This window comes from Onychostoma macrolepis, chromosome 03 (assembly GCF_012432095.1).
Source record: "Onychostoma macrolepis isolate SWU-2019 chromosome 03, ASM1243209v1, whole genome shotgun sequence".
Classification (NCBI taxonomy): domain Eukaryota; kingdom Metazoa; phylum Chordata; class Actinopteri; order Cypriniformes; family Cyprinidae; genus Onychostoma; species Onychostoma macrolepis.
This window is the reverse complement of record NC_081157.1, coordinates 22,407,679-22,433,813: the sequence shown is the minus strand read 5'-3', so window position 1 is coordinate 22,433,813 and position 26,135 is coordinate 22,407,679. Positions and strand designations below refer to the sequence as shown.

The following is a 26,135-nucleotide window of genomic DNA, read 5'->3' as shown; positions in this document are numbered from 1 at the left end:
CAGTCTGTCTTCGCGTTGTTTGTTATAATGAGTGGATACGTCTGTAAGTGACAGGCTACATTACTCAACGCAGCCAAACACGTTGTGAGTATACGTTAGAAACCTTTGAAGCTGCTTCAGTGCAAACTCAAATATGCTGATTGGGTCAGTCGTACGTTTCTCCTAAATATTTTTTTCAGTCGCACGCAGCCTTTCAGCCTCAAATGCAACTGAAATGGTCGCACTAGAGCCCAGAGTAATATTAATCTAATAAAAACTTAGATCAGTTCGTAATTAATGCCTTAGTGACGCCTAATCTATAGCCAAACAGTATTGTATTATGTAAATTTGACAGAATAAACTAAGTTTTATATAACATACGAAAACTAAGTTTTACTTGTAAGTTTCCTCTCCCGCGTTGATCTCTCAAACTTGAACAGACCACGTGCTGCAGTATGCTTCGATAGTGCGGCTGTGTGAGCGCGCGAAGTCTCTCGCCGCAACGCAGGTAAAGAGGGGGAGGGGTTGAGAGCGAATTCTACAGTACACATAATACAAGTTTATTATATTTATTTTTAATGTAGTGTTTCGTCAATGTCCGTGTTAATTTATGTAAAAAAATATTATTCTAAAAAAAACTCCACTCTTTCTGTTTGGGGGAGGGGAGGGGGGGGGGTGCAACGGGGTGGCCAGTGTCATTTTAGGGGTGGCCGTGGCCCCCCCTTGGAGGCGCCACTGGTTGGCAACCCTAAGTATTTTACTGACGGGGAAATATTACAAGAATTAACATACATTGAGAGGGAAAAAAACTTAACCGTATAGCATGTTATAAATAAAACGTACTAGAAAACTTGTTTTAAACCTGTATAGCAGTTTTATCAACACACATGGTTGATTACATTTCTATAAAACCTTTTAAGTCAGGACGTTAAACTTAATTCCAGCATTATGTAATTAACAGAACTGGAACACATGCAATTACGATTAACATCCTAATAAAACGGCGAAACAGCGCCTAATATCTATACGCGCCCTGCTGTCGCTTGTAGTTGTTTTGAAAGAAACCGTTAATCCGGATGTCGGAAATCCAGCCCTGTGACAGGTTAACATCAGCTTTTTCTACACCACTTCCGCGTTCTTCTCTCTTTATTAACCAGGCTATAAGATACTGGCGGGAAATTGGGAAACAACTCTTTTTGTTTGACTACTCTTTGTGTCAAGTACAGAAATACACAAATTCTTCCAGACAGTTCGGCTGGTGACAGGTATGCAAGAGTCAAAAATGCAGTTGCTTCATAACATTTGCCCTATTCAGGTGGTACCAGTGTGAGACACTGCTTTATAGGCTAATAATGTATTTTGAAACAGAACTGTATCTGTTGCATTGTATATTAATCTGCATGCTGTTGTAAAGTCGCTAAAATTATTACATGTCGCACTGTAGGTCGCACCATAATTCAGCGCCCAAATGGACCCGTTAGAATTCCTAACGAATGAAGAGTTGCTGTTTTTCTTCCACCGGAAAAAGACGGAGATTTCGTGCATACAACAACCGCGCAGACTCCTCACTCAGCTGCGAGACCACGATCTGGTGCCAGAGAAACTTTTTGAGGTAGAAACGCACCCATATTTCCATACCCACTCTCTCTCACCCACCCTGTGCATTTTACTTTCATTTTAGAGATATCTGACTAGTAACTCGCGCTATTTCTGAAACTAAACAATGTAGCATGGCAATACGTACCATGTGTTTTTGTTTTTGTTTTTGTTTTTGTTTTTGTTTTTGGACATGGTACCATAATAACATTATTTTTGGACATTCAGCCATAGCAATACATTGTTTGTTCTTTTTAACAGTGTCCCATAGGCTGTTTTTGTTTAACATTTAACCATAGTAATACCATGTTTTGGATCATATACTATGGTAATACCATGATATTTTTGGTGTGGTATGATAATATTGTTTTTGGGCATTTAACCATAATACCATGTTTTGGGACATGTACTGGCAATACCATGTTGTTCATCATTGTACCATAGCAATTCAATGTTTTTGGGCATTGCACCCTAATAATACCATATTACTATCAATGGACTATCAATACCACATTTCCAACATGCTATATAGTGTCATTGCAAAAACTGTGGCTTTACCATGTTGTGTTTATGCACCAGGGCAGTGGTGTAGTGCAGGGTAAACACAGGTATATGGCGTATACCCAGTTCTTTATCAATCGGCTTTGCGTATATATATCCACTTCTAAATTCCCTCTGATGTGCATCATTAGTGCCCTGCAGTAGCAAAAATCATGACAGACCACCACTAATCGCTGAATAGCTAATCCAATCGCATGTGAATAAATGCAAATATTCCCTAAAAACACATGTTAAAGACAGTGATGTGGTCAGGACCATGGGATGTTGGGGGGCATAAATTAAAAAGTATACCCACTTCTCCAGGCACCACTGCACCAGGATACACAAAGGCTGCATTTATTATCAACAAGTAAAATAAAAATAATAATAATTGTGAAATGTTATTACATATTATTACATACATATTACATAAATATCATTACAATTTGAAACCTCTCTCTCTCTCTCTCTCTCTCTCTCTCTATATATATATATAAATTATTTATTTCTGTAATGGCAAAGCTGAATTTTCAGCATCATTACTCATTCTCCATTGTCATTTTACGAAACAATGTGGATTCTTAAATCTCAGGAATCCATTAGTCTAGCTTGTTTTCAGTTAATGAATGGAACATTGTAGTGCACCTCCCATCTAATAAATCACAATAGGCTTTGCACTTTATTACTTTTGATATAAAACAAAGTCTCAAATTTAGTCTATTTTATTACAGTATTCAATAAATGCCGTTTTGGCGCTGTTTAATGTGGAGTGACAGATCAACACGTTCTCACTCCCAACTCATCACATGTTGAGCATCACTTTTCGACGTGCAGAGTCCTCCTTTGTTTTCAGTTGTTTGTCTTAATTTAATGGTTTGAATGCACTTAAAAAATAAAAATCATTTTATATAAATTTATACTTTCATTGGAGCACCTAACCCCACCCCTACCCTAAACCTACCCACTTCTGAACAATATAAAACATGTAGCAGGCAAATATAATGCTGCGTTCAAGTGCTCCTGGGACTTTCGTACTTACGAGTTGACAAGTCGTTATTACGACGTCGGTTGCGTTCAAGTCACTTTGGTCGGAAAAATATGGTGATTTAACTTTTCTACACAATTCAACTTTTTTTTTTTTAACTCTACATCTACAAAATATTGAAAGAAGAATGTGCATCATTGTGTTTTTTTATTTTTTCCGTTTTTATTTAATTAAAGGAACACTCCACTTTTTTTGGAAATAGGCTCATTCTCCAACTCCCCCAGAGTTAATAAGTTGAGTTTTACCGTTTTGGAATCCATTCAGCCGATCTCTGGGTCTGGCGATAGCACTTTAGCATAGCTTAGCATAGATCATTGAATCCGATTAGACCAGTAGCATCGCGTTCAAAATGACCAAGAGTTTCGATATTTGTCCTATTTAAAACTTGACTCTTCTGTGGTTATATCGTGTAGTAAGACCGGCGGAAAATGAAAGTTGCGATTTTCTAGGCCGATTTGGCTAGGAACTATACTCTCATTCCGGCGTAATAATCAAGGAACTTTGCTGCCGTACCTAGCCAAATCGGCCTAGAAAATCGCAACTTTTCATTTTCCGCCGGTCTTAGTACACGATATAACTACAGAAGAGTCAAGTTTTAAATAGGACAAATATCGAAACTCTTTGGTCATTTTTGAACGCGATGCTACTGGTCTAATCGGATTCAATGATCTATGCTGTTATGCTAAAGTGCTATCGCCAGACCCGAGATCGGCTGAATGGATTCAAAACGGTAAACTCAACTTATTAACTCTGGGGAGTTGGAGAATGAACCTATTTCCAAAAAAAGTGGAGTGTTCCTTTAATGAAGGTGATGTAAACTGAATAATTATATATTCTATTATAATTATACATTAATATAATATTTTGTATATGCAACTTATATAGTTTTATTGTACATTACAAAAAATAATAATTTTATTCATTTCAACAACTTTACCGACTCTGCATATCTTTAGTCTTTAGTCTTTAGTCTCACATAATGTCCATTGCATCCAACATGTTTTTTCACTGACACGCCCCCAACTCGTAAACTCGGGGCTTAAAGAAAATTCAGAGTTTCCCACTCGTAATAACGACTTTGTGGTGGCGTTCATGTGCGTTCAACTCGTAAATACGATGTATCCGACATGACTTGAACGCACCATACGTGCAGCCACAGGTATTTATTGCAAAAACTGACCATAAACAAGCAGTATAAACAAGTCGTGTTGCATTCCAAGTCTTCTGAAGTCTTTATGCGAAGAAGAGAGTAAAACATATGCTGCGTCCCAATTCGCATACTATCCATCCTAAATAGTATTCAAAAATAGAAGTAGTATGTCCCAAATCATAGTATGTTTAAAAAAGTATGCCAAAGATTCCCGGATGGTCTACTACTTCCGGCTAGAATTCGAAGTGCAGATCAATGCACACTCTAACGGCTAATATTGCCCACAACACATTGCGCGGTGGACGAGGAATCGATCAGAACTACAAACACGCATAAAACGTGTTAAAAAACTACAAACATGGCGGATATGCGAGACCAACGGTCAGGTAGAGAAAGTGATTTGAGTGATAAATAATCAATGTCTAACCTGATTAAAAAATATTAATTTAATGTTATCCACGTTATATTTCATCTGCAGCAACACTGTGAACTTTTATAATGATACGTTTGGTCATTAACTTTTAAATGCATCATTATGCAAACACATGAGCAGAGTTCTCGGCGTGAAAGACCCGCGATGTGCTTCTTTATTTCTCTCCAGTAGGGTAGGAAATCAAATTAAAGGAAATGTGGACGATGTTAACTGTGATAAGATGATTAACAGGGCAGTTTAAACAGTGACAGGATGCACGTAACTAAGCAACAGAGCGTCCGTTAAAGAAGCAGCTATGACGAAGTAGTATGTCCCAAAGCCTGCCTACTATTCTGCTACATACTCAAAAGTATGTACTTTTTCTTCACAAAAAGAGTACATACTTTTAGGGCATAGTATAAGTAGGCGAATTGGGACGCAGCAATAAGGTTTTAATCGCTGAAAATGATCCCGCTCTGTTATTCAAAAAGATACTCCCGTAGCATGATGCAATCGGTCACAAGACACATAAGAGCCAATGACATTTCACAACCAAGTCTGACGTAAGGCTTCTTCTGGTGGCATTTTTTGAATTCGGGCACGGACTGCAGCACACAGCGGACAGAGACGGCGATCGAGTCTATTCCTCTCACAAATCAATTGTTTTTCCTCGGAAGACATGGAATATTAATACTTTTTGAATCAATTATGACGGTAGTTGTATCTGCCTGTTATATCTTGTGTTTTATTGACAAATGGTAGGTTTAGGGGCAAGGTTTGGGTTATGTGCTCATAAATGTGTAAATTTAAATCCGTTTACACTGAAACGCGGAGTTTTCAAACTAAAACGGGGTCTGCAGCCTTTTCAACAGTCTCTGTTTTCAACCTCGAATACGCCGGAGTAGTGTAAACAATAGGCGTAACCGTAGCAAAAGTTATGCGTTTTAAAACGAAAACGCACTAGTGTAAACAGAGCCTCAGTCAGCTAGAATAATGAACTACAGAGAGGAGCATTTTGCTAAATATATGAACCATATAATGTAGCTTATTCAATATAATTTTTACTGTTCTTCAATGTTTAATTTATGTTTGAATAAATCTGTATCTTATAAAAGATGTGTTAAAAATGACACATTAAATTTTAAATTTGTCCAGTTAAATGTGTTCAATTTTAACACATTAATGGGTGAGTTCCGGGATGTTTTTTTTTTTTTTTTGTGTGTGTATGTTAATTTTAGCAAATTCATCATGTTGATGATTTTAACACAGTAAGTGTCAGAAAAGTTATCACAACACATGTAAATGTGTATAATTTAACACATTACATGCTGTCCTTCACTTCATCCACTGTTAAAAATATCGGCACTCTTGGTAAATATGATCAAAGAAGGCTGTGAAAATTAATCTGCGTTGTTAATCCTTTTGATCTTTTATTTAAAAAATTCATATCTAATCTAACCTTTCATTGGATAATAAGAATTTAAAATGGGGGGAAATATCATTATGAAATAAATGTTTTTCTCTAATACACATTGGACACAATTAACGGCACCCTTTTATTCAATACTTTTTGAAACCTCCATTTGCCAGTTTAACAGCTCTAAATGTTCTCCTATAATGCCTGATGAGGTTAGAGAACACCTGACAAGAGATCAGAGACCATTCCTTCATCCAGAATCACTCCAGACCCTTTAGATTCCCAGCTCCATGTTGTTGCTGCTTCTCTTCAGTTCACTCATTTTCTACAGGGTTCAGGTCAGAGGACTGGAATGGCCAGCAGAAGCTTGGTTTTGTGCTCCGTGACCCACATTTGTGTTGTTTTTGAGGTTTGTGTTTGGATTATTGTACGGTTGGTATTTGATAGAATCCATGATGCCATGTGTCTAAACAAGATGTCCAGGACCTCCAGCAGAAATATAGTCCCACAACATCAAAAAATACAGCAGTATATTTCATTGTACACTTTTTATCCCTGTGTTCACCAAACCCAATTTTGAGTGTTTGCTGCTAAAATGCTCATTTTTTAGTTTCATCTGACCATAGAAGCCAGTCCCATTTGAAGTTCCAGTCGTGTTCCAGTCGTGTCTGAGAGTTTGTTTTTGGATGAGCTAGGAGAATTTTTCTTGCTCAAAATTGTGAATATGAATAGGAATATACTTCAGAGATATTTTACTCATAATAATTTCTAGGGGTGCCAATTATTGTGTCCAATGTGTATTTGAGAAAAATATTTATTTCATAATGATATTTTAAATTCTTATTATCCAATGAAAGGTTAGATTTTTGTGATTTTTTAAAAATAAAATATCAAAAGGATTAACAATGCAGATTAATTTTCACAGCCTTCTTTGATCATATTTACCAAGGGTACCAATAATTTTGGCCATGACTGTAAGTAACATCTTGTCAACATATTCAAACATTTCAGCTGAACTGTAAACTAAATAATGCCAGATTTAATTTTAATACTTACATATCCTAAATTCTGTCTAAAATAGCTGACATCCATAGAGAGAGAAAGACTCAAATTGAGGATATAGTCAATTTCAGCAGTGAAGGGGTAGCTGTTTGAGACAAAAACGCACTATGTGATGATCTTTCTCCTTCCTACAGTAGTTAACCCACCTGTGTACTGATATTAGGTGTACCTTCCTAGTCATGTGGGACTGCAATAGAGAGTCTTCTACCTAATAAAAGATCAAAATAATGCTAAAATATAAAATAAAGTTTATAAACTAAAAATGCTTGATTTGGTATGAATGAATGATTTAGTATGTGTTTTACTGCTTACCTGAATAGTGAACATGGAAAATGGTCCATCTTCTGATTGGTTCATTTGCGGTGTAATAATCATAATGTTAGACATTATGTTAGCCACTTATTTGATGTAATGTTAGCAAATTTAGATATTGTAAGCTAGCTAGTCTGCACCAGTGGCACTTATCACTTATTGCTAATCATTTCATCAAACTTAAAAATCATCTACCCCTACTTTCGACATAGTAAGCCTAAATAAAGAACATTGCATGCACCATTTCTTTATCGACAAAAACAGAGTAAAATACAGAGTCTAAAAGTGCGGTCACATTTACCGTTGCTTGGCAAAATTTCACGTGTTAAATTCAAGAGTTTCGTGTGAAAGTGGGAAAAGGTTGTCGATTTTAAATCAGTTTTCAACGCGTTTTCGCCGTTCTGACCAACATAAACTGCTTGATTTAAAGTAACTTACGTGACTAATGTGCTTCAGCTATTGACAATGACCGGGTTTTGCCCACAAAATTTTGTTGTGCCCGCACATTTAAAACCGTGTTAAAACAACAGCAGCAGGAAACATTGCTTTTGTTAATGAACGTAAACAAATCATGATTTCAAGTGCATCTTACATCAGGAAACTTGCTAGCAGTCTCCGGCGTGAACTGGCGTGACATAGAGACAGAGCGACATAGCGTCATAATCTAAAAAACCACCTTCAACGGGCGCAATACTGCAAAGAGGGTTTGATCTTCCTTTATGTCTTACTCTCTGTTTTTGTCTGTAGAAAGTGAAAAAGATGCGTTCTCGTAAGCAGAAGGAGAAGGGCTTCTATGAGGTTCTGGAATGGTTGGAGAAAAATAGACCTCAGGACATGCATCAGTTCTGGCGCTGTGTGTTTGAAGATCATATCCTGCAGCTGTACCCAGCGCTACGCAAGCTCAAAAACAGTCTGCTGGATGGTCAGTGGTTTTCACTATTATCAGCTTTATGTTTTGCTCACGCTGCTATGCTAGATTACTATGCAATGATAAAGCAAGAATGCGTTTATATGTACAGTACGTTTTTATTCTTTTCTTTGTCCCAGGCACTTTCAAACTCTGTGAGGAACCTCCGGATGTTGAGACACTGACAGAGGAGGCGAGTGAAGGAAAGGCAGAGAAAGGGAAGAAGAGCTATAAAAGAAAGACAAGTAAAGATGATAGCAGCAGTGAGGATAGTGATGGTCCTGATCTTTTCTCTGCTATCATATCCAGTCAGAAGATACCAGACAAAAAACTCTCATTCTGTGAGTCCCTGAACTACAGCAGATCCAAGTTTTCTTCAGGGTTATAGTTAATTTAACACTAAAACTAAAACCATAAAAAAAATATTTTTGTTACTTGTAATAATGTAAACCTTAACTGAAAAAAATTGCTGACTACTCTTGTCCAACTCAAGTTAACTTGTCTATCTCTGGCCAGCGGTCTGGTGTTTGTCTGAGGAATGCTGGGCTTTGGTTCCATCTGCTTTCTCTGTTGAGATCAGAGGGAGACTTTTCTCTTGTAATGGCATCTGCAGGGTTGTCGGCAGACTGTACATAACGCCAGGTGTCAGATTCAGTCAAGTCCTGTACCTCTGCCACTCTGGTCCCCACAAACACCTTAGGGCAGGGGCGCGGGAAGATGTTTTAGGTTGGGGGTGCTGTACGCACGCGCGGGGGGTGGGGGAGGGGGTGTTGCGATAGAGGCTATTTATTTTCTTTTTAAGTGAAAATAGCAGTATTATTCTTTAGTGATATGCTATTTACACAGTGCAAATAGCTTTAGATTATATTTATTCTATGTTAAAATAGCAGGATCCTGCTAATTACTTATTGCAAATATTGAATAAAAGGGTGATTAATTGTGGCGAAAAACATTATTAGAGAAAAACATTACTTATTGCAAATAGTGGCAATTATCTGCACCTCTGCATTGTAATACATTATAAAATAGTATGCAATAACTTATTGAGTGTAATTTTTTAAGTTTATTTCAAATTATTAAATGGATGCCACCTTATTGGGACAAAAGCTCTCCCTACACTTACCCTAACCCTACCCGATACTTTATTTTCAACTTTTTTATTATTTCCTTCATTTTTATTAAAACATAAATGCTTTTCTGATGTGATTTGAAATTTAAAAAGGTAGAAAAAAAGTTCGCCAAAAGGCAGATTCGGACCCCGGTCGATCGTGTCAAAAGAAGCGTAACACACGCTTTACCATCTGCGCCACTGAATCTAACAAGCAACTACCTTCTTTTGCAAATTTGACTATCCTAACCATACGTTTGTGGGTGGAGTTAGTGTAAATAGCCTCTTCCAACAACATGGCTATTTGCACTTAAATAGACACTCCGATTTTTTTTTTTTATATTCCCAACAATTAAACAGTTGCCCACAGAAAAAAACAGGGGGTGCTGCAGCACCCTCAGCACCCCCACTTCCCGCGCCTCTGCCTTAGGGGCTGTTTACACCTGGTCACTTCGTGCGTTTTTTTCTGATCGGATAGCTATCTGATCCTGAAAAGACCAGGTGTAAATGCCCTCCGAAACGCTTTCGAGACGCATTTAAATCCGATCGCTCAAACCACTTCAGGAGGTGGTCGGGGCCGCATTCCAGACGAAACTGGACAAGTGTAAATGCATCTGGTTGTTGAAACCACATATGCTAATTTTACTCCTCCCAAAATATTAAAATAATAAACGTGTGTGAGCGGTTTATAGGCTGCATGGTATGTTATAGTCAGTTATGACAGCGCTAATGCAACAAGTAACTCACCACAGATGAGTAGCTGAGTATATCTTAAGCAAGCCGACACACAAACTGCCGCGAATGAAACTGAAAATAAGTTGCAGATAATCAACTATCTATGCTAATCAACACACAATCATCTTCATTAAAAGTAGTGAGTAACCTATCTTTCCAGTGCTAATGTCACGCGCTCTCCTGTTGCGGTCTCTGATATTGAAATGAGCTGATAATGAATAAAATGCAGCGCATATCTATTGCTTTCATTGACGTGAAATCCGTTAAATTTGCATATAGTGTGGGAATTGAAGAGCAGATTTATATCCGTTTTGCGAAGACACATTTATGTGGCCAAGTGTAAATGGAAACGTTTTAACAAATCAGATAAATATCCGATCAGAGAAAACGCATGAAGTGACCAGGTGTAAACAGGCCCTTTGAGCAGCACTTTACTGCCGGAGGTTGGGCGGTAAACATATAAAACTGCACTGGAAGGAGCTGCACTTGGCTGAGATGGCTTTCCCTGGTCATTGACATCATGCAGTACCAAAAGGTGCTTCTTGTTATAGGTTGGGCAGAGAGTCTTTAGTTTGCAGTTAGCTGCTTGATGTCCACGACCACAATGCCAGCATCGGTTCTTTGTCTTTATCCAGTCTATCTTCAGGTATTTGCTAAGAAGCTTGAAGTTGTCACAGCCATTCAGATAATGTTTATTATTGTCACACCTTCTCTTCTCTGACTGAAGCTGGTTTAGACGTGGCTGACGACGTTGGTGTGGAATGTGACTTGTCAGTACCAAGTAGAACGGTGGTCGGTCTGCGAGGCTGCTTAGATTCTCTTCTCACCTCTCTGCCACGCACTGAAAATTCCTGCCTTGGGTAACAAGCATACTGGCTATTGTCTTCCTGTACTTGAAGCTCATATTCCAGCCAATCAGCGAAGTCCAACAAGGTGGGAATAGAGACTTGCAAAGGGTGGGTGTACTGCTTGAAACTCGATCTGAGGTCATGTGGCAATTTATTCGGGAGTCGAGACACATGTGACCCACAATCCAGCTCTACAGTACTTTGTGGCTGTCACAAATCTGGTCTGTAACTTCCATTCACTCACCACCAGAGGTCACTCACTCACCACAGTATTCATTGCACTGATCACATTACTGTTGCACTTCACCATCTACTACATTTCCCATCATCCATCGCACAGATCACACAGCTGATACAGATTACACATTGCACAGCTGAAACCCATTAGACACTCTTTTTAAGCCTTGGACTTTCCCTGCCTCACTGCCGTCAGCCCCGTTACAGTGGCCCAGTTGCTGCAACATATTTACAAGCGAGCGCACCTGCAGTCCGAACATCCTGAAGGCCTTTACATCTCCACTGCATATATTAGCTCCATCCATCAGTTCAGCGATTCGTTGCAGGGCTAATTGGTGGGGTTGACCATACATCTTATCCAGCGCTTTCATGGTGTTGGTGAAGGGAAATCTGGAATTTCTGTAAGAGTCTGCCACCAGGAGGGCTTCCTCCAATTTCAGATGGTCTGTGAGGATTTGAAATTTTAAACGTTCTGTGGCATCTCAGGCAGGATGTTCTCTTAGGCAATTCTCAGTCTTGAAAACTCCCTAGGGTCGGAAGACGTTAGGTAGGGGATGGTAGGGGCTGGACCTGTGTAGATTTTCTCTTGGGTAGATGAGGGTAAGAGGTGTTCAGAAGTGTATTCAACTTGGTCTGGCCTCCTCCTTTCCTGTGATGGAACAACGGACGTTTATTATTTTAATATTTTGGGAGGAGTAAAATTAGCATATGTGGTTTCAACAACCAGATGCAGTTACACTTGTCCAGTTTCGTATATTAGAATGATTTCTGAAGGATCATGTGACCATGAAGACTGGAGTAATGATGCTGAAAATTCAGCTTTGCTTCACAGGAATAAATTACATTTTAAAGTACATTAACCCTTAAATGCATACCTCTCAACATCATTCTCTACCCTCTCCCTCCTTCATTTTTAAAATTAGACATCAACTTTCATTCTTAGTATTCCTCAATCTATACATTATGAACAACATAACAAGAAGAAAGAAAAAAGAAGAATGCCTGTTTTCTGATTAATTTTTGTAAAAAGTGTCGCTAGAGACCCGAGGTATGTAAATGTGTAAGTATTTTTTTCCTGCATAACTATATTTACATATCTGATGAGTCAATATGTGCAATGCATCTTTATTCCTCGAGGTGGCACTGTTTGATACACAATGATGGCGTGATGTTTCACACATAATTACCGCAGGCATAAAACAAACGAATATCATTCCAAACGAACTGGTTTGAATGTCTTTACTGCAGAGCAATTACTGTACGCAATGAAATATAAATGTCACTGTCATTTGATGGTGGATGTGGTGAATAAGCTGCCAGTGATCAAAATATTGATTTTGAAGTAATTGAAAACAGTTTTGAGAATATGGTTGAGGTCGCGAATATTAGCCAGATGCTGAATTTATGTGGAAGTGTGCTCTGACGATGACAGGGTCTTAAAGGGTTAAAATAGAAAACTTTTGTTTTAAATTGCAATAATATTTCAAATAGATAACAGCCTTGATGAGCATTAGAAACTTATTTTAAAAACTTTACTGATCCCAAACTTTTGAACGGCAGTGTATTATAGCCTACTGTAAAAAAAAATGTTTTCTCAGGTAACCTAAAATGTACATAATTTAGTTACCTCAAGGGTCAAATCAAATAAATAGCACATTAAAGTTAAAAAATACACACTTTTTTTTGTGTGTGTGAGCTGTACAGGTCTGGTACAAAGAATGTTTGGTGACACTTTCTATGAAGCCCATATTTATAATGCATTATAAGGGTATTCTTAAGGCATTATAATGAATCCATAATGTATTATAAAAAACATTATAATATGTTATATCATCTTATAAATAATCATAACAACAATTGTAATACATTGTTTACTCATTTGTGGTTATAACTTTTAAGATGGATTTATAACACACAATGAACACCATATTAAATCTACTTTTACATTTATAATGGACTATAGGCTATATCTTGATGGTGTTTATTTAAGATCTGCACAGTATCTTACTACATATTGTAAGTGGTTTGGTGTGGAGTGTTATTTGAGTGTTCCCTGTGAGGCTAATACTAATTTTGATGTGAGCTAATTAATCATTTCTACTGAAAAAAAAATACAATGTTTATGTTAGGTTACATTTTATTTTGATGGTCCCCTTAGTCTACTGAATAAAGAAACTTTGCAACATGTCAACTAACTCTCATTAGACTATTAGTAGGCTTAGGTTAAGGTTAGGGTCGGTAGAATGTTGACGTACTTGCAGAGTTACTTATAGTCAGTTTTTCTGTTGGGGAACCATCAAAATAAAGTGTTAGCATATATTTTGCAGACATACTACTAATACTCCAAATGACTGCTAGTTGACATGTAGTTGCAGAGTTACTTATCAACAGCTGTCTAAAGGGTACCATCAAAATAATCAAACTGATATTACAATAAAAATAGTTCAAAGCAAATGTGTCATATTACACATTCATCTGATCTGATATCAGATCTTATGGCTGTTTGAGAAAAAACAAATATGCTAACACTTTATTTTAGGGTCTCTTAACTAGTTGCTTATTAGCATGCATATTACTAGAATATTAGCCGTTTATTACTAATAATTAAGCACATATTAATGCCTTATTCTACATGACCTTATTCTACATCCCTAATCCTACCCAATACCTAAACTTAACAACTACCTTACTAACTATTAATAAGCAGCAAATTAGGAATTTATTGAGGGAAAAGTCATAGTTAATAATGAATAAGTGTTCCCTATTCTAAAGTGTCACCAAAAATATTATTATTATTAAACATTTTTGTTACTTGCAATAAGGTAAACCTTAACTAAATCATTATAAAATATATATATATATATAAAATAACAACAGCTCAGAAGCAGTCTGCTGGACAGTCAGCAGTTTTGATTATTATCAGCTTTATGTTTTGTTATCTAGAGGCTCACGCTGCAATAATAGATTGCTATGCAATGATAAAGCAAGAATGCATTTATATGTACAGTATCATTTTATTCTTTTCTTTGTCCCAGGCACTTTCAAACTCTGTGAGGAACCTCCGGATGTTGAGACACTGACTGAGGAGGAGAGGGAAGGAAAGGCAGAGAAAGGGAAGTTGAAGAGCTACAAAAGAAAGACAAGTAAAGATGATAGCAGCAGTGAGGATAGTGATGATCCTGACCTTTTCTCTGCTTTCACACCGAGTCAGAAGAAACCAGACAAAAAACCCTCATTCTGTGAGTCCCTGAACTACAGCAGATCCAAGTTCTCTTCACGGTTAAATAACACTAAAACTAAACCAGAAAAAAAAAATGTGTTACTTGCAATTTATGCCATGGTCTGTCTGAATACTCGATTCTGATTGGCTGGCAGGTGTTGATTAAACTCGTTGAACTGCACAGGTAGTTCCAGGTAGAGGTCTGCGCGGGACTGTGTTTTAAGTCCCGCTCCCGCGAGGTTATTTCCCGCACCCGCCCGCTCCCGCGATATTTTTACTCTTTGTTCACCCGCTGTCCGCTTTGAATAATTTTCTTCCCGACCCGACCGTTCCCGCTAAATTTAGATCTCGTTTCCAGAATCACACATTTAAATTTCCTCTACTGAAAGAAAGACAGATAGGCTAACAAATAAAAGTGGAGTCTGCACAAAATTGTATTTGTTATTTTTTTCGTCGTTAAGAGTCTTTTATTGACAGCAAAATGTTAAACGAATTTTTGCTGCCAACACAGTAGGAAAAAAAAGTGTCACAGAGAAAATAAAAATGTACAAAAATTGTATTCCTTATTTTTATTCGTCTTGTCAGGATACAACTCGTTTAACCTTCACAACACAATAGGAACAAGTGTCGCAGAGAAATAAAAATGTAGGTTGTACAAAAATGTCCTATTATAATTTTATTCGTCTTGTCAAAATACTAAATTCGTTTAACATCTTGCTGTAAACACAGTAGCCTAGGAAAAGTGTCGCGGAAGAAAAATAAATAAATAAATAAATTCGACATCTGTCATTTAAAATTATAGGCTAAGCAAAATATAAACAAAACCGAGTTGAGCGCTCTTCAAGGACAGCGCATCCACACTTTGCTCCATCTTTATTCTGCTCTGTCACTCATCGACAACCTGCCTGTTCTGTCTGCGGGCCGTAGGCTATATTCACCGGTAGGCTAGCCTGCTCTGAGCATCGTTATGCACATGCTGCACACAGACACTCGCAAATAAAACGAAGCACTGTTTCATGCGTGCAGCGCGTGCATAACAGTCCCGTGCAGGCTGTACCGGTGCTTGAATAAAGCGCAGATATGTTATTCTGAAAAGACGTCGGGAACGGGATATTGCTAGACCGCCCGCTCCCGTTCAAATTGCACCAGAGTTACCGACCGCAACCGTTTTATTCGGGAATTTAATCCCGTGTCGCAAGAAATCTGGACAGCCGCGGGAATGCAGACCTCTAGTTCCAGGTCAGTTTAATCACACTCTATATTAATGCGCTTCCAACCATAGTAACATACAGTTACAGTTGAATAGTAATACAAACGAAAATAACCATCATTTTTATCGTTCCTGTCAAATATTGCAGCGCAAATATTATTAACATCTTTAATATGTGAATGCTGTCAAATGACCATGGCATAAATGGGATAATCAACGGCTAGCTGTGCATTAAACGATTTGAATGCACCTCAGCTGCGCGTCGGGCGGTTCTTCGCCTCCACGTCGTGCATTCAAATCGTTTAATGCACAGCTAGCCGTTGATTATCCCTTACAAAGTAAACTAAAATAATATAACATATACTGTATGTATATATATATATATATATATATATATATAACATTTTATTTCAAATAGTTGCAGAGGAAGCATTTCTTATTTTCATTTAGTTCTATGTGTGCTAAAATAACTGAAACTGAAACAATTAAAGGTGATGATACACAGGGCAACTTTTTGAGCAATGTTCCTGGACAATGTTGCTGTCAACGGGCAACCAGGTGAGATACAGGGCCCACAACCAATCTAAAGTCTGCCCAGCAGCATTGCTTAAAAATGTTGCCCAGTTTATCATTACCTTAAAGAAAAGTTTGCCCAAAATGAAAATTTTCTGAAAATGTACTCACCCTCAGGCAGTCCAAGATGAAACTGAAAAAACCCCACAAAATTACTAAACATTTACCTAAAATTTTAAATTAAGAAAATATAAAACTAAAAAATTATTTCTAAATAATAATAGAAAAAAAACTATAACAGTATCACAACAACACTTGCACACCTGATGTACTATTCCTGTATTTTCACTCTCTCCTGATCTGTGTCGTCTTCTCTCTCTTTCTCAGCATCTCCTGTGAAGAAAGGTGACAAGCAGGAGATTTGGACATGGCCTGTTCATGAAACTCAGCTGCCTGTAACCTGTGGGGATAAAGAAGGCACTCTCTATCGGGACAAACTGCTTGAAGGTTCACCATCACTGAGTTTTTGCTATCATTTCTCTTACTTTGATTACAGCATTATTTATTATACTATTTTTGTGCAGATTGTTTGGTCTGAATGCATCCTATCCTTGTCTCCTGTAGGGGAGAAGTGTATTTTGTCCCAGGGACACTGGTTCACCCCAACTGCTTTTGAGAAGTTTGCAGGGAAGGAAAAGTGCAAAAACTGGAAAACCAGCATCCGCTGCAGAAACATTACGCTTAAAAAACTCATAGAAGTAAATAATGCAAGCAGTTACACATTATTGGGATTCTTGGGATATTTGTTAAAAACAAGGATTTGGAAATGGTCCTTGGTTTTGCTTTAAACTTATAGTACACTGCACAAATACTTTTTATTTAGATATTTAATGAACTTTTACTGTCTTGATAAATATTTTTTAATATATTATAATGTCAATACATTATCTGTATATACTATTTTCCCACTCTCTGTAAAATTTTAGTCATAATTTAAAAGGTTTAAAGGTTAAATTTCAAAGGTTAAATTACAATTAGCTAGAAATATATATACAGTGGGGGAAAAAAGTTATTTGGTCCCCTGCTGATTTTGTACATTTGCCCACTCACAAAGAAATGATCAGTCTATAATTTTAATGGTAGGTTTATTTGAACAGTGAGAGACAGAATAACAACAAAAAAATCCAGAAAAATGTATTTCAAAAAAGTTATAAATTGATTTGCATTTTAATGAGTCAAATAAGTATTTGACCCCTTTGCAAAACATGACTTGGCAATCACAGAGGTCAGACGTTTCTTTTAGTTGGCCACCAGGTTTGCACACATCTCAGGAGGGATTTTGTCCCACTCCTCTTTGCAGATCCTCTCCAAGTCATTAAGGTTTCGAGGCTGACGTTTGGCAACTCAAACCTTCAGCTCCCACCCTCCCTTGAGCCACTCCTTTGTTGCCTTGGCCATGTGTTTTGGGTCATTGTCATGCTGGAATACCCATCCACGACCCATTTTCAATGCCCTGGCTGGCTTCAATGCCCTGACGGTACATGGCCCTGTCCATCGTCCCTTTGATGCGGTGCAGTTGTCCTGTCCCCTTAGCAGAAAACACCCCCAAAGCATAATGTTTCCACCTCCATGTTTGACGGTGGAGATGGTGTTCTTGGGGTCATAGGCAGCATTCCTCCTCCTCCGAACACGGCGAGTTGAGTTGATGCCAAAGAGCTGGATTTTGGTCTCATCTGACCACAACACTTTCACCCAGTTCTCCTCTGAATCATTAGCAAACTTCAGATGGGCTGCACATGTGCTTTCTTGAGCAGGGGACCTTGCGGGCGCTGCAGGATTTCAGTCCTTCACGGCGTAGTGTGCTACCAATTGTTTTCTTGGTGACTATGGTCCCAGCTGCCTTGAGATCATTGATAAGATCCTCCCGTGTAGTTCTGGGCTGATTACCTCACCGTTCTTGTGATCACTGAAGCTCCACGAGGTGAAATCTTGCATGGAGCCCCAGTCCGATGGAGATTGACAGTTATTTTGTGTTTCTTCCATTTGCAAATAAATCACACCAACTGTTGTCATCTTCTCACCAAGTTGCTTGGCGATGGTCTTGTAGCCCTTGCGTAGGTCTACGATCTTGTCCCTGACATCCTTGGACAGCTCTTTGGTCTTGACCGTGGTGGAGGGTTTGGAATCTGATTGATTGATTGTTTCTGTGGACAGGTGTCTTTTATACAGGTAACAAGCTGAGATTACTCCCTTTAAGATAGTGCTCCTAATCTGTATAAAAGACACCTGGGAGCCAGAAATCTTGCTGATTGGTAAGGGATCAAATACTTATTTGACTCATTAAATTGCAAATCAATTTATAACTTTTTTTAAATGCGTTTTTCTGGATATTTTTGTTGTTATTCTGTCTCTCACTGTTCAAATAAACCTACCATTAAAATTATAGACTGATCATTCCTTTGTCAGTGGGCAAACGTACAAAATCAAATAATTTTTTCCCCCAATGTATATATAGGGGTGTAACGGTACACGGGTTCGTACCAAACCGTTTCCAATACAGTATTTTTTATTTATTTTTTTATTTTTTTCAGGAAATTCAAATTATAAATGGTGTTTTGACAATCTTTGATGTGGCATGACAGATCGTTGTATAAACGGCTCGGAGAGCCGCTTCTCGGGCGGTTCGGAAACATGCTGGTATATAAACCCAACACAAGCATTGACTCAAGCGGCCGCGATCAGCTCTGATTCCCGTGTCTGAGCCGTGACACGCCGCAGACTTGTGCAGAGCGGAGCGCGAGTGAACGTGATCATTCCTTCCTCTGTACTACTAGTTTTAACGCGAATAAACATGACTGAACATTTCATGCCTCATGTAATTGCTTAATCAGTGTTTCAACCGCGGAAAGACATCAACAAAACAGCGTGGAAATAAAATGTAACGTAGCATTTCATGTGCAATGCTCTCTATGTGCAATGTCAGGCTTTGCTTTTCCGCTGTTTTTCATTAGTTCAGAGATTTTTCTTTTCCTTGAGAAAATTTGCCATGTACTGTACCTGATATATAGCCAAAATAATCAATATTGAATCGAAATTGGAATCAAATTGAATTGTAAGCTTGTGAATAGACATCTAATCGAAATGTGAAATTTGTGTCAGTACCCAGCCCTAGTATCAACCCTTTAAGTTTATAACATAAGGTAAATATGTAGTTATATTAAATACAGCAGACCCCTGATATACATGTGATCACTTAATTTCTCATTTTTTCAGGAGGGGCATCTTGAGTGTCCACAGAGGAAGACTAGAAAGAAAACCTGTGTTCAAAAAGTATGTTGTCTCTCTATGTGCAATGTCAGGTTTTGCTTTTCCTGTTTTTCATTTGACATTCATTAAGTGACTTTGTTCCTTCCAGCAGAACACGAATGAGAGGTTTCCAGTCAGTTCTAACAAGAGCTCCAGTAAAGGTGAGTAACGATCATCCTCGCTCATTCACACGCTCTCTGCTGTCTGTCTGAATGCAGTAATGTGTTTTATTCCTCAAGACTCAGAAACAGGAGATTTCCAGGAACAGAGAGGGAAAGGAGGAGGAACAGAGTTTAGAGGGAGAGTTGAGGAAGAAGACGACATTGCAGATCTGTCTGTTTTCCAGGCTCCCTCTTTACCAGTCACCTGTGTTTCACTTACTGGGACTCTGTACAAAGACAGATTTGCATTAGGTACGGTATTGCACTGATTTTTGTGCAGAACTCAGTTTGTTTTGTCTGTGTCGAAGGTTTGAGTGGAAGTGTTTATGTGTATGTTGTGTTCCAGGGAGTCGTGGGAAGTGTATACGTACAGAGGAAAGATGGTTCACTCTAGAGGAATTTGTAAAGCAGGAACCGACTCTCACTGATGGACACTGGAAGAAAGATATACTGTGCCATGGAAAAACACTCAACTTTTTACTCAAGGTAACAAATGAGAGAGATAGCATATAAAAAGTATGATTATTTAATTATGTATTTGTTTGTAATTTCTAGAAACAGATCCTGTACATCCATTCCCTTCTCTGTGAATGTGTGAAATGCAGCACTCTAAAGCAAGACGTGGTGAGAAACATCTCTACCTGAAATATTTTATCATAAGCAGTTATCATAAAAATAATTTATGATATTAAGTCTTTTAAATGTGTACAGTTGAGGTCAAAATTTTACATCCCCCTTTCAGAATCTACAAAATGTTAATTATTTTACCAAAATAAGAGGGATCATACAAAATGCAAGATTGTCATAGCAAAGTCAGAATTACCTCCTCTCCTAGGTTCACAAAACGGTCGTCCATAAAATGCATTGCTGTTCTGTTGTAAGTAATCTTAATGATTCCTAAATGCATCTACTTTCTGAAGGCCAAATAAAGTGCTTTTGCTTTCACATAGAAACACACAGCGTCTCCCTGAAATGACTGCATCAACACTACTGCGGTTAATGAAACCACGCCTTCTTTCTTTGCGTGAACATTTGGGCAGCATTACGCCACATCGTGGCGTGGACATGTGGGGGCGTGTTTGAATGAGCCGTTTTAGGAGGGCGTGGCAGAGTCTTAACTTTGATAAAGAATATCTCTTTGGTTTTGAGACTTTAGTCTTTGCAACTTCAGGGATCTTATCTATGCACGAACAGCTTGTAACATTCCAAAGAGAAAGGAAAACTTGAAATCGCATCATATGACCCCTTTAAAAAAGAAGCATCTAAAAACGAATTGCTGCCTGAGGTAAAGCTGTCTTTATGCCAATAAACTGAAATCCGTTCTATGACACTTCCTATGATATTAATCAGATAACTTAGATGCATAACATAGACGTAACATTACAACTTGTATCTGCACAAAAGGATGCATATGCCAGTGAACTTTAAGTTACGCACTATAGCGAGTGATGCGCTTTCAACAGCGCGCTGAAACACGGGCAAGGACAGGGTTTACTATAGATTTCACATCCTATAAAGTTCTCTTTATAATGCTTATGTCATTCATGTTTATGGCAGATTTGTGCTATATTTTCATCTACATTATCAAGTGATTCCTAAAATCGCCTGCCTGTTTTCGAAGCCATACGAAGTACGAAAACAATTTTAATTGTAGTATGCCTACTGTTGAACAAATATGACGAAAAAAAAAAAAATCACTGCTGCATTATTATAGGATCAGTATTTTTTTTTTTTTTTAAACCTTTAGCAATACAGCCGTCTCAAATAACTTGAGCATGAAACTAAACATTGGTAATATGCAGCGCATTCGGCATGTTAATAAATGTTAATATCCCAACGCATAATCTATTAAATTAATCAGATATGTATGTAGCTAACCCAGACATCACTACGTGACTTCAAAGCCAAGCTTCTCTCTCTTCTCACGTCTATACTTTGAACCGCATGCTGTTGCAAGCTAAACAATCAGAGCTCAGGGTGCCGCCCAAAGTGTTGCCATAACCAATCAGAATTTTTTTTCCACGATCATCATTTTCATGATCGATCATCGCTGTCACGGCCGAGTACTCGATCGCTGTTGCACATCCCTAGACCTGAAGGATTTTTCTGAAGAACAGCAGGCAGTTTAACTGTTCAGGACAAACAAGGGACTCATGAACAACTGTATTTAAACAAAAAAAACACAGCTGTGGATCATTCAGGTAAGAACACAGTATTAAGAATCAAGGGGATGTAAACGTTTGAACCTTCCATTTTTATAAATTCAACTATTATTTTCTCTTGTGGATTATATGTAAACATCTTTTATGTGAAATATCTTATTCAGGTCAGTACTAAATAAACAATAACATGCATTTTGAATGATCCCTCTTCTTTTGGTAAAATACAAATAAAATTTGGTAATTTTACAGATTCTGAAAGGGAGATGTAAACTTTTGACCTAAACTGTACATTAATGTGTACGTGATAATTAAAATGATTTTCATAGAATAAAGTCGTGAAAATTACTGGAAAAAAAAGTATATTTATATAACACTATTTTATTGTTTATTTTTTACATTGTCTTTTTTTTAATTTTACATTTACTCATGCTTCACTGGTTCTAAATCTTTAATGATGAGTTTCTTTCTTCTGTTCCCTGGTTATGAAAATAATGTTCTGTTCTGGTTATGAAAATAATGTCAATGGGGGAAAAAAATAAATAAATCTTGGGGCTACAATTTTTTCCTTTTGCAGTAAAATATGACTTAGACATGTTGTGGTTAGATTTCCATATATCAAAACAAGATTGTAATATAGAAGAGCAGAATGCATTTGAGCTTATTTCTGTGATGATGATAATGTTATGTCATGTCATCCTCTGACTAGATGGCCCAGAACAATGATGACGAGTGTTACGTGTGTCGCTCTGAGGGAGATCTTGTGTGTTGTGACGAGTGTCCACGAGCTTTTCATTCACACTGTCACCTACCAGCTATAAATGGAGAAACACCTGGGTGAGAGAGACAAACAGAATAGAAATCATTAAATCAGAAAATCAGCAAGCGTGCTGTACATTCATCCTGTATATGTGTGTGTTTGCTTGTAGGGAATGGATTTGTACCTTTTGCGTGTTAAGAAAAAGTCAGCAATGGTGTGACTCCAATAACATGTCTGAACAAGAAGCTTTCAATTCCCCAGTGTCTCAGTACATATTGGTAAATTCAGCACCTTAATATAGAAGATAACCATAAACATTTAAGGTGCTCACAGTTTGTAACTGCATTCAATGCCTTAAAGTGCTGCCAACATAGGCTGCTCAGCAGGTTTAGAAACAGAACAGTTATTTATGGGCCTAATTGTGGATATGTGATTGTGTGCTGATTGTCGTCTTTAGCACTGCCACTGCCTCCTGTTATGTGTGTACAGAGAGGACATCCAGAAGGTGTTTGTTAAGGATCCACAACAAATAGTGAGATTGACTCCTTTTTTCTTCTTGCTGTGTTTTTCATGTGACCTAGCTTCAGAATTGTACTCTTTTCATGCCTTAGTTTAATTTAAAATAGTTTACAAATAGAATAGAAGTGATGAAAGATATGACTTGAAATTTATAATGCGTTAAAAACCAGAAATAAAATGACTTCCAGGTGTCCAGATGCTCTGAGTTCATAACTCAGCCGATGTGGAAGTTGGAAACTGGCGTGTATCAGACGGTAGGAGAGTTCGTCTCTGACTTTCAGCTCATTTTCAGCAACTGCAGCACATTCAATAAGGTAAGATTCACTGAAACATGTTACATAACACAACCCATTTCCAGAAAAGTTGGGACATTTTGTAAAATGCAATACAATCAAGAATCTGGGACTTGTTAATTCTCTTGAACTTTTATTTAATTGACAAAAGTACAAAGAAAATATTTCCAAAGTTTTCACTGACCGATGTAAATATTAACAAATTTTGTAAATATTAACACATTTTGATTTTGATGGCTGCAACACACTCCACAAAAGTTGGGACAGAGGCAAAATAAAAGTGAAAAGGTTATAGAATATCCATGTTAAACTGTTTTGAAACAGTTCACAATAAGCAGGTGAACTGGTAATAGGTCAGTGTATCATGTTTGGGTATAAAAGGAGCATCTCAGTCTTTGCCAGCAAAGCTGGATCATGGCTCATCACTTTGTGCCAAATTTCATGAGAGAAGTGTCAAACAAATCATAAATAACATTTCGCTATGCAAAATCGCAAAGAATTTAGGTCTTTCACCAACTACCATATATAATAATGTGAAAAGATTCAGGGAATACAGAATAATCTCAGTCTGTGTAGGGCAGTGGTTCTCAACCCGCGGCCCTTCACGAATTCAAATGCGGCCCACCATGCTGAATCAGGGCCGGCGCCAAGGTGGGGCATTCGCGGGCCGTGCTGAACTTGATCGATTTCGAAAGCGAAAGTGAAACCGGTAAAACAGCGCACATAAGAAAGCGATTGCACGCATTAGCAACTGCACGCGATCACGGATTGCAAAACATCTCTCTAGAGAACCTCAGATTATTAAATTCGAAAGTTCTTTCCATATTTGGATCAAGGCTACCTTTCTGCAATGTCGCGTGTCAAGTCACGCTTCCGTGCGCGTCTTACAGACTGCAACTTACAATCGCAACTTCACTGTGCTGTTACTCCTTTCGAGCAGAATTTCACAAAATTGGTCAGCTCCCGACAGCATCAGGTGTTTTATCAATGGTGAGTAGAATTATTTCTTTATTTATTTCAATAAATGTAATCGTTTAGATACCATAATATTTAGGCTATAAATAATATTATAAATCTGGTTTGTTTGTATTGATGACGTAATATGTAAATGACATGCGTGCGGCCGTGAGACTTGCACGTGGACCATAGTGCAGCCCGGTGGAAAAAGGTTGAGAACCACTGGTGTAGGGCAAGGCAGGAAACCTCAGTTGAATGTGCTTGACCCTTGAGACCTCAGATGGCATTGCATAAGAAACCGTCATGCTGCGGTGTTAAATATAGCTACACGGGCTCAGGAGTACTTCAGAAAACCACTGTCATTTACCACAGTCTACTGCTGCATCAAGAAATGCAACCTGAATATATGTTACTCTAAGAGAAAGCTATGCAGCGATGGTGCTGGGTTCTCTGAACCAGAGCTCATCTCAGATAGTCAAAAAGACAGTGAAAATATGTGCTGTACTCAGATCAGTCCACATTTCAATGTTGAGTGCTTGGTCCCAACGACCAAAGGGACCATCCAGATTTTCATTAGCGACAGATGCAAAAGCAAACTTCTGTCATGGTATAGGGGTGTAGCAGAGCAAACGTCATGGGTGACTGGCTTATGTGCGAAGGTACTATTGACATGGAGGCATATACTGGGATTGTACAGAGACATATACTGCCATCAAGATGATGTCTTTCATGGGAAGTCCATGGTTATTAGATCAAGACAATGCCAGCTCTCATTCTGCATGTGCTACAACAGCGTGGTTTCGTAGACACAGAGTGAATGTGCTAGACCTAGTCCAGATCTTTCTCCTATTGAAAATGCATGACCAGTCATGAAAAGGAGAATCAGACAACGACAATCACAGACTGCTGACCATCTGAAGTCTTGTATCAAGCGAGATTGGGAAAAAAAGTTTGCTCGCAAACCTTTAACAATTAGTATCCTCTATTCCCAAACAATGAAACATTGTAATTTAAAGGAAAGTTGATGTGACACTGTTAAACGTGCCTCGGTCCCAACTTTTTTGGAGTGTGTTGCAGCCATCAAACTCAAATTTGTCTATATTTACAAAACAAAATTAAGTTGGTCAGTGAAAACATTGGAAATATTTTCTCTGTACTTTAGTCAATTAAATAAAAGTTAAAGAGAATGAACAGATAACATATTCCTGATTTTATGGCATTTCACAAATCGTCCCAACTTTTCTGGAATTGGGGTTGTAAATAAATCACCAAATAACAGATCAATAGCTTTTTGAAATGAAGTTGTTCTGCAATCTTATATGTGAACACATATCTTGGACATTGTTGATCATTATTGTTGAGATGATTAACTTTACAAGTTACCAGATTTTTTTTTTTTTGTACTTTGTCCTCTTGCTCTTTAAAGGACAGTGAGTTTGGCCGAATGGGTACCAGGCTGAAGCGAATGTTTGAGGAAGAGTTCCGGAAAATCTTCAGTATCCAATGACAGCTCTCTTTTACAGGTCTTTCAAAGATACAATTGAGATCTGAGTATCTTTAAATATTCATTAGATCTCATTACTATGTATATAAAATGTATAAAATTTTGAAATTTGAAGTCCTGCATAGGACAATGGATTGATGCAATACATGACTTAGTTGCTGTTTAACAGTACATCTTTTTTGTAA

At 37.9% G+C, this 26,135-nt stretch overlaps 1 protein-coding gene across 8 annotated transcripts in view; it reads left to right on the top strand.

Moving 5' to 3' along the window:
• Nucleotides 1-724: 724 nt before the first annotated feature.
• Nucleotides 725-26,135, top strand: part of LOC131536730 (nuclear body protein SP140-like protein) — a 34,720-nt gene continuing 9,309 nt past the window's right edge. Inside the window, exons 1-17 of one of the 8 annotated variants that reach the window (XM_058769800.1) lie at nt 725-1,244; nt 1,424-1,591; nt 8,261-8,435; nt 8,561-8,761; nt 14,384-14,587; nt 16,679-16,798; nt 16,916-17,049; nt 19,565-19,621; nt 19,707-19,758; nt 19,837-20,010; nt 20,105-20,244; nt 20,314-20,382; nt 22,627-22,754; nt 22,847-22,955; nt 23,135-23,209; nt 23,385-23,510; nt 25,873-25,942. In XM_058769800.1, coding sequence (XP_058625783.1) covers nt 1,448-1,591; nt 8,261-8,435; nt 8,561-8,761; nt 14,384-14,587; nt 16,679-16,798; nt 16,916-17,049; nt 19,565-19,621; nt 19,707-19,758; nt 19,837-20,010; nt 20,105-20,244; nt 20,314-20,382; nt 22,627-22,754; nt 22,847-22,955; nt 23,135-23,209; nt 23,385-23,510; nt 25,873-25,942 — 1,978 coding nt within the window. In that variant the 5' untranslated portion in view covers nt 725-1,244; nt 1,424-1,447. Of the gene's footprint in view, nt 1,245-1,423; nt 1,592-8,260; nt 8,436-8,560; nt 8,762-11,816; nt 12,409-14,383; nt 14,588-16,678; nt 16,799-16,915; nt 17,050-19,564; nt 19,622-19,706; nt 19,759-19,836; nt 20,011-20,104; nt 20,245-20,313; nt 20,383-22,626; nt 22,755-22,846; nt 22,956-23,134; nt 23,210-23,384; nt 23,511-25,872; nt 25,970-26,135 lie in introns of those variants that run through there. The other 7 variants (XM_058769801.1, XM_058769798.1, XM_058769797.1 and 4 more) reach the window with 7 other exon arrangements.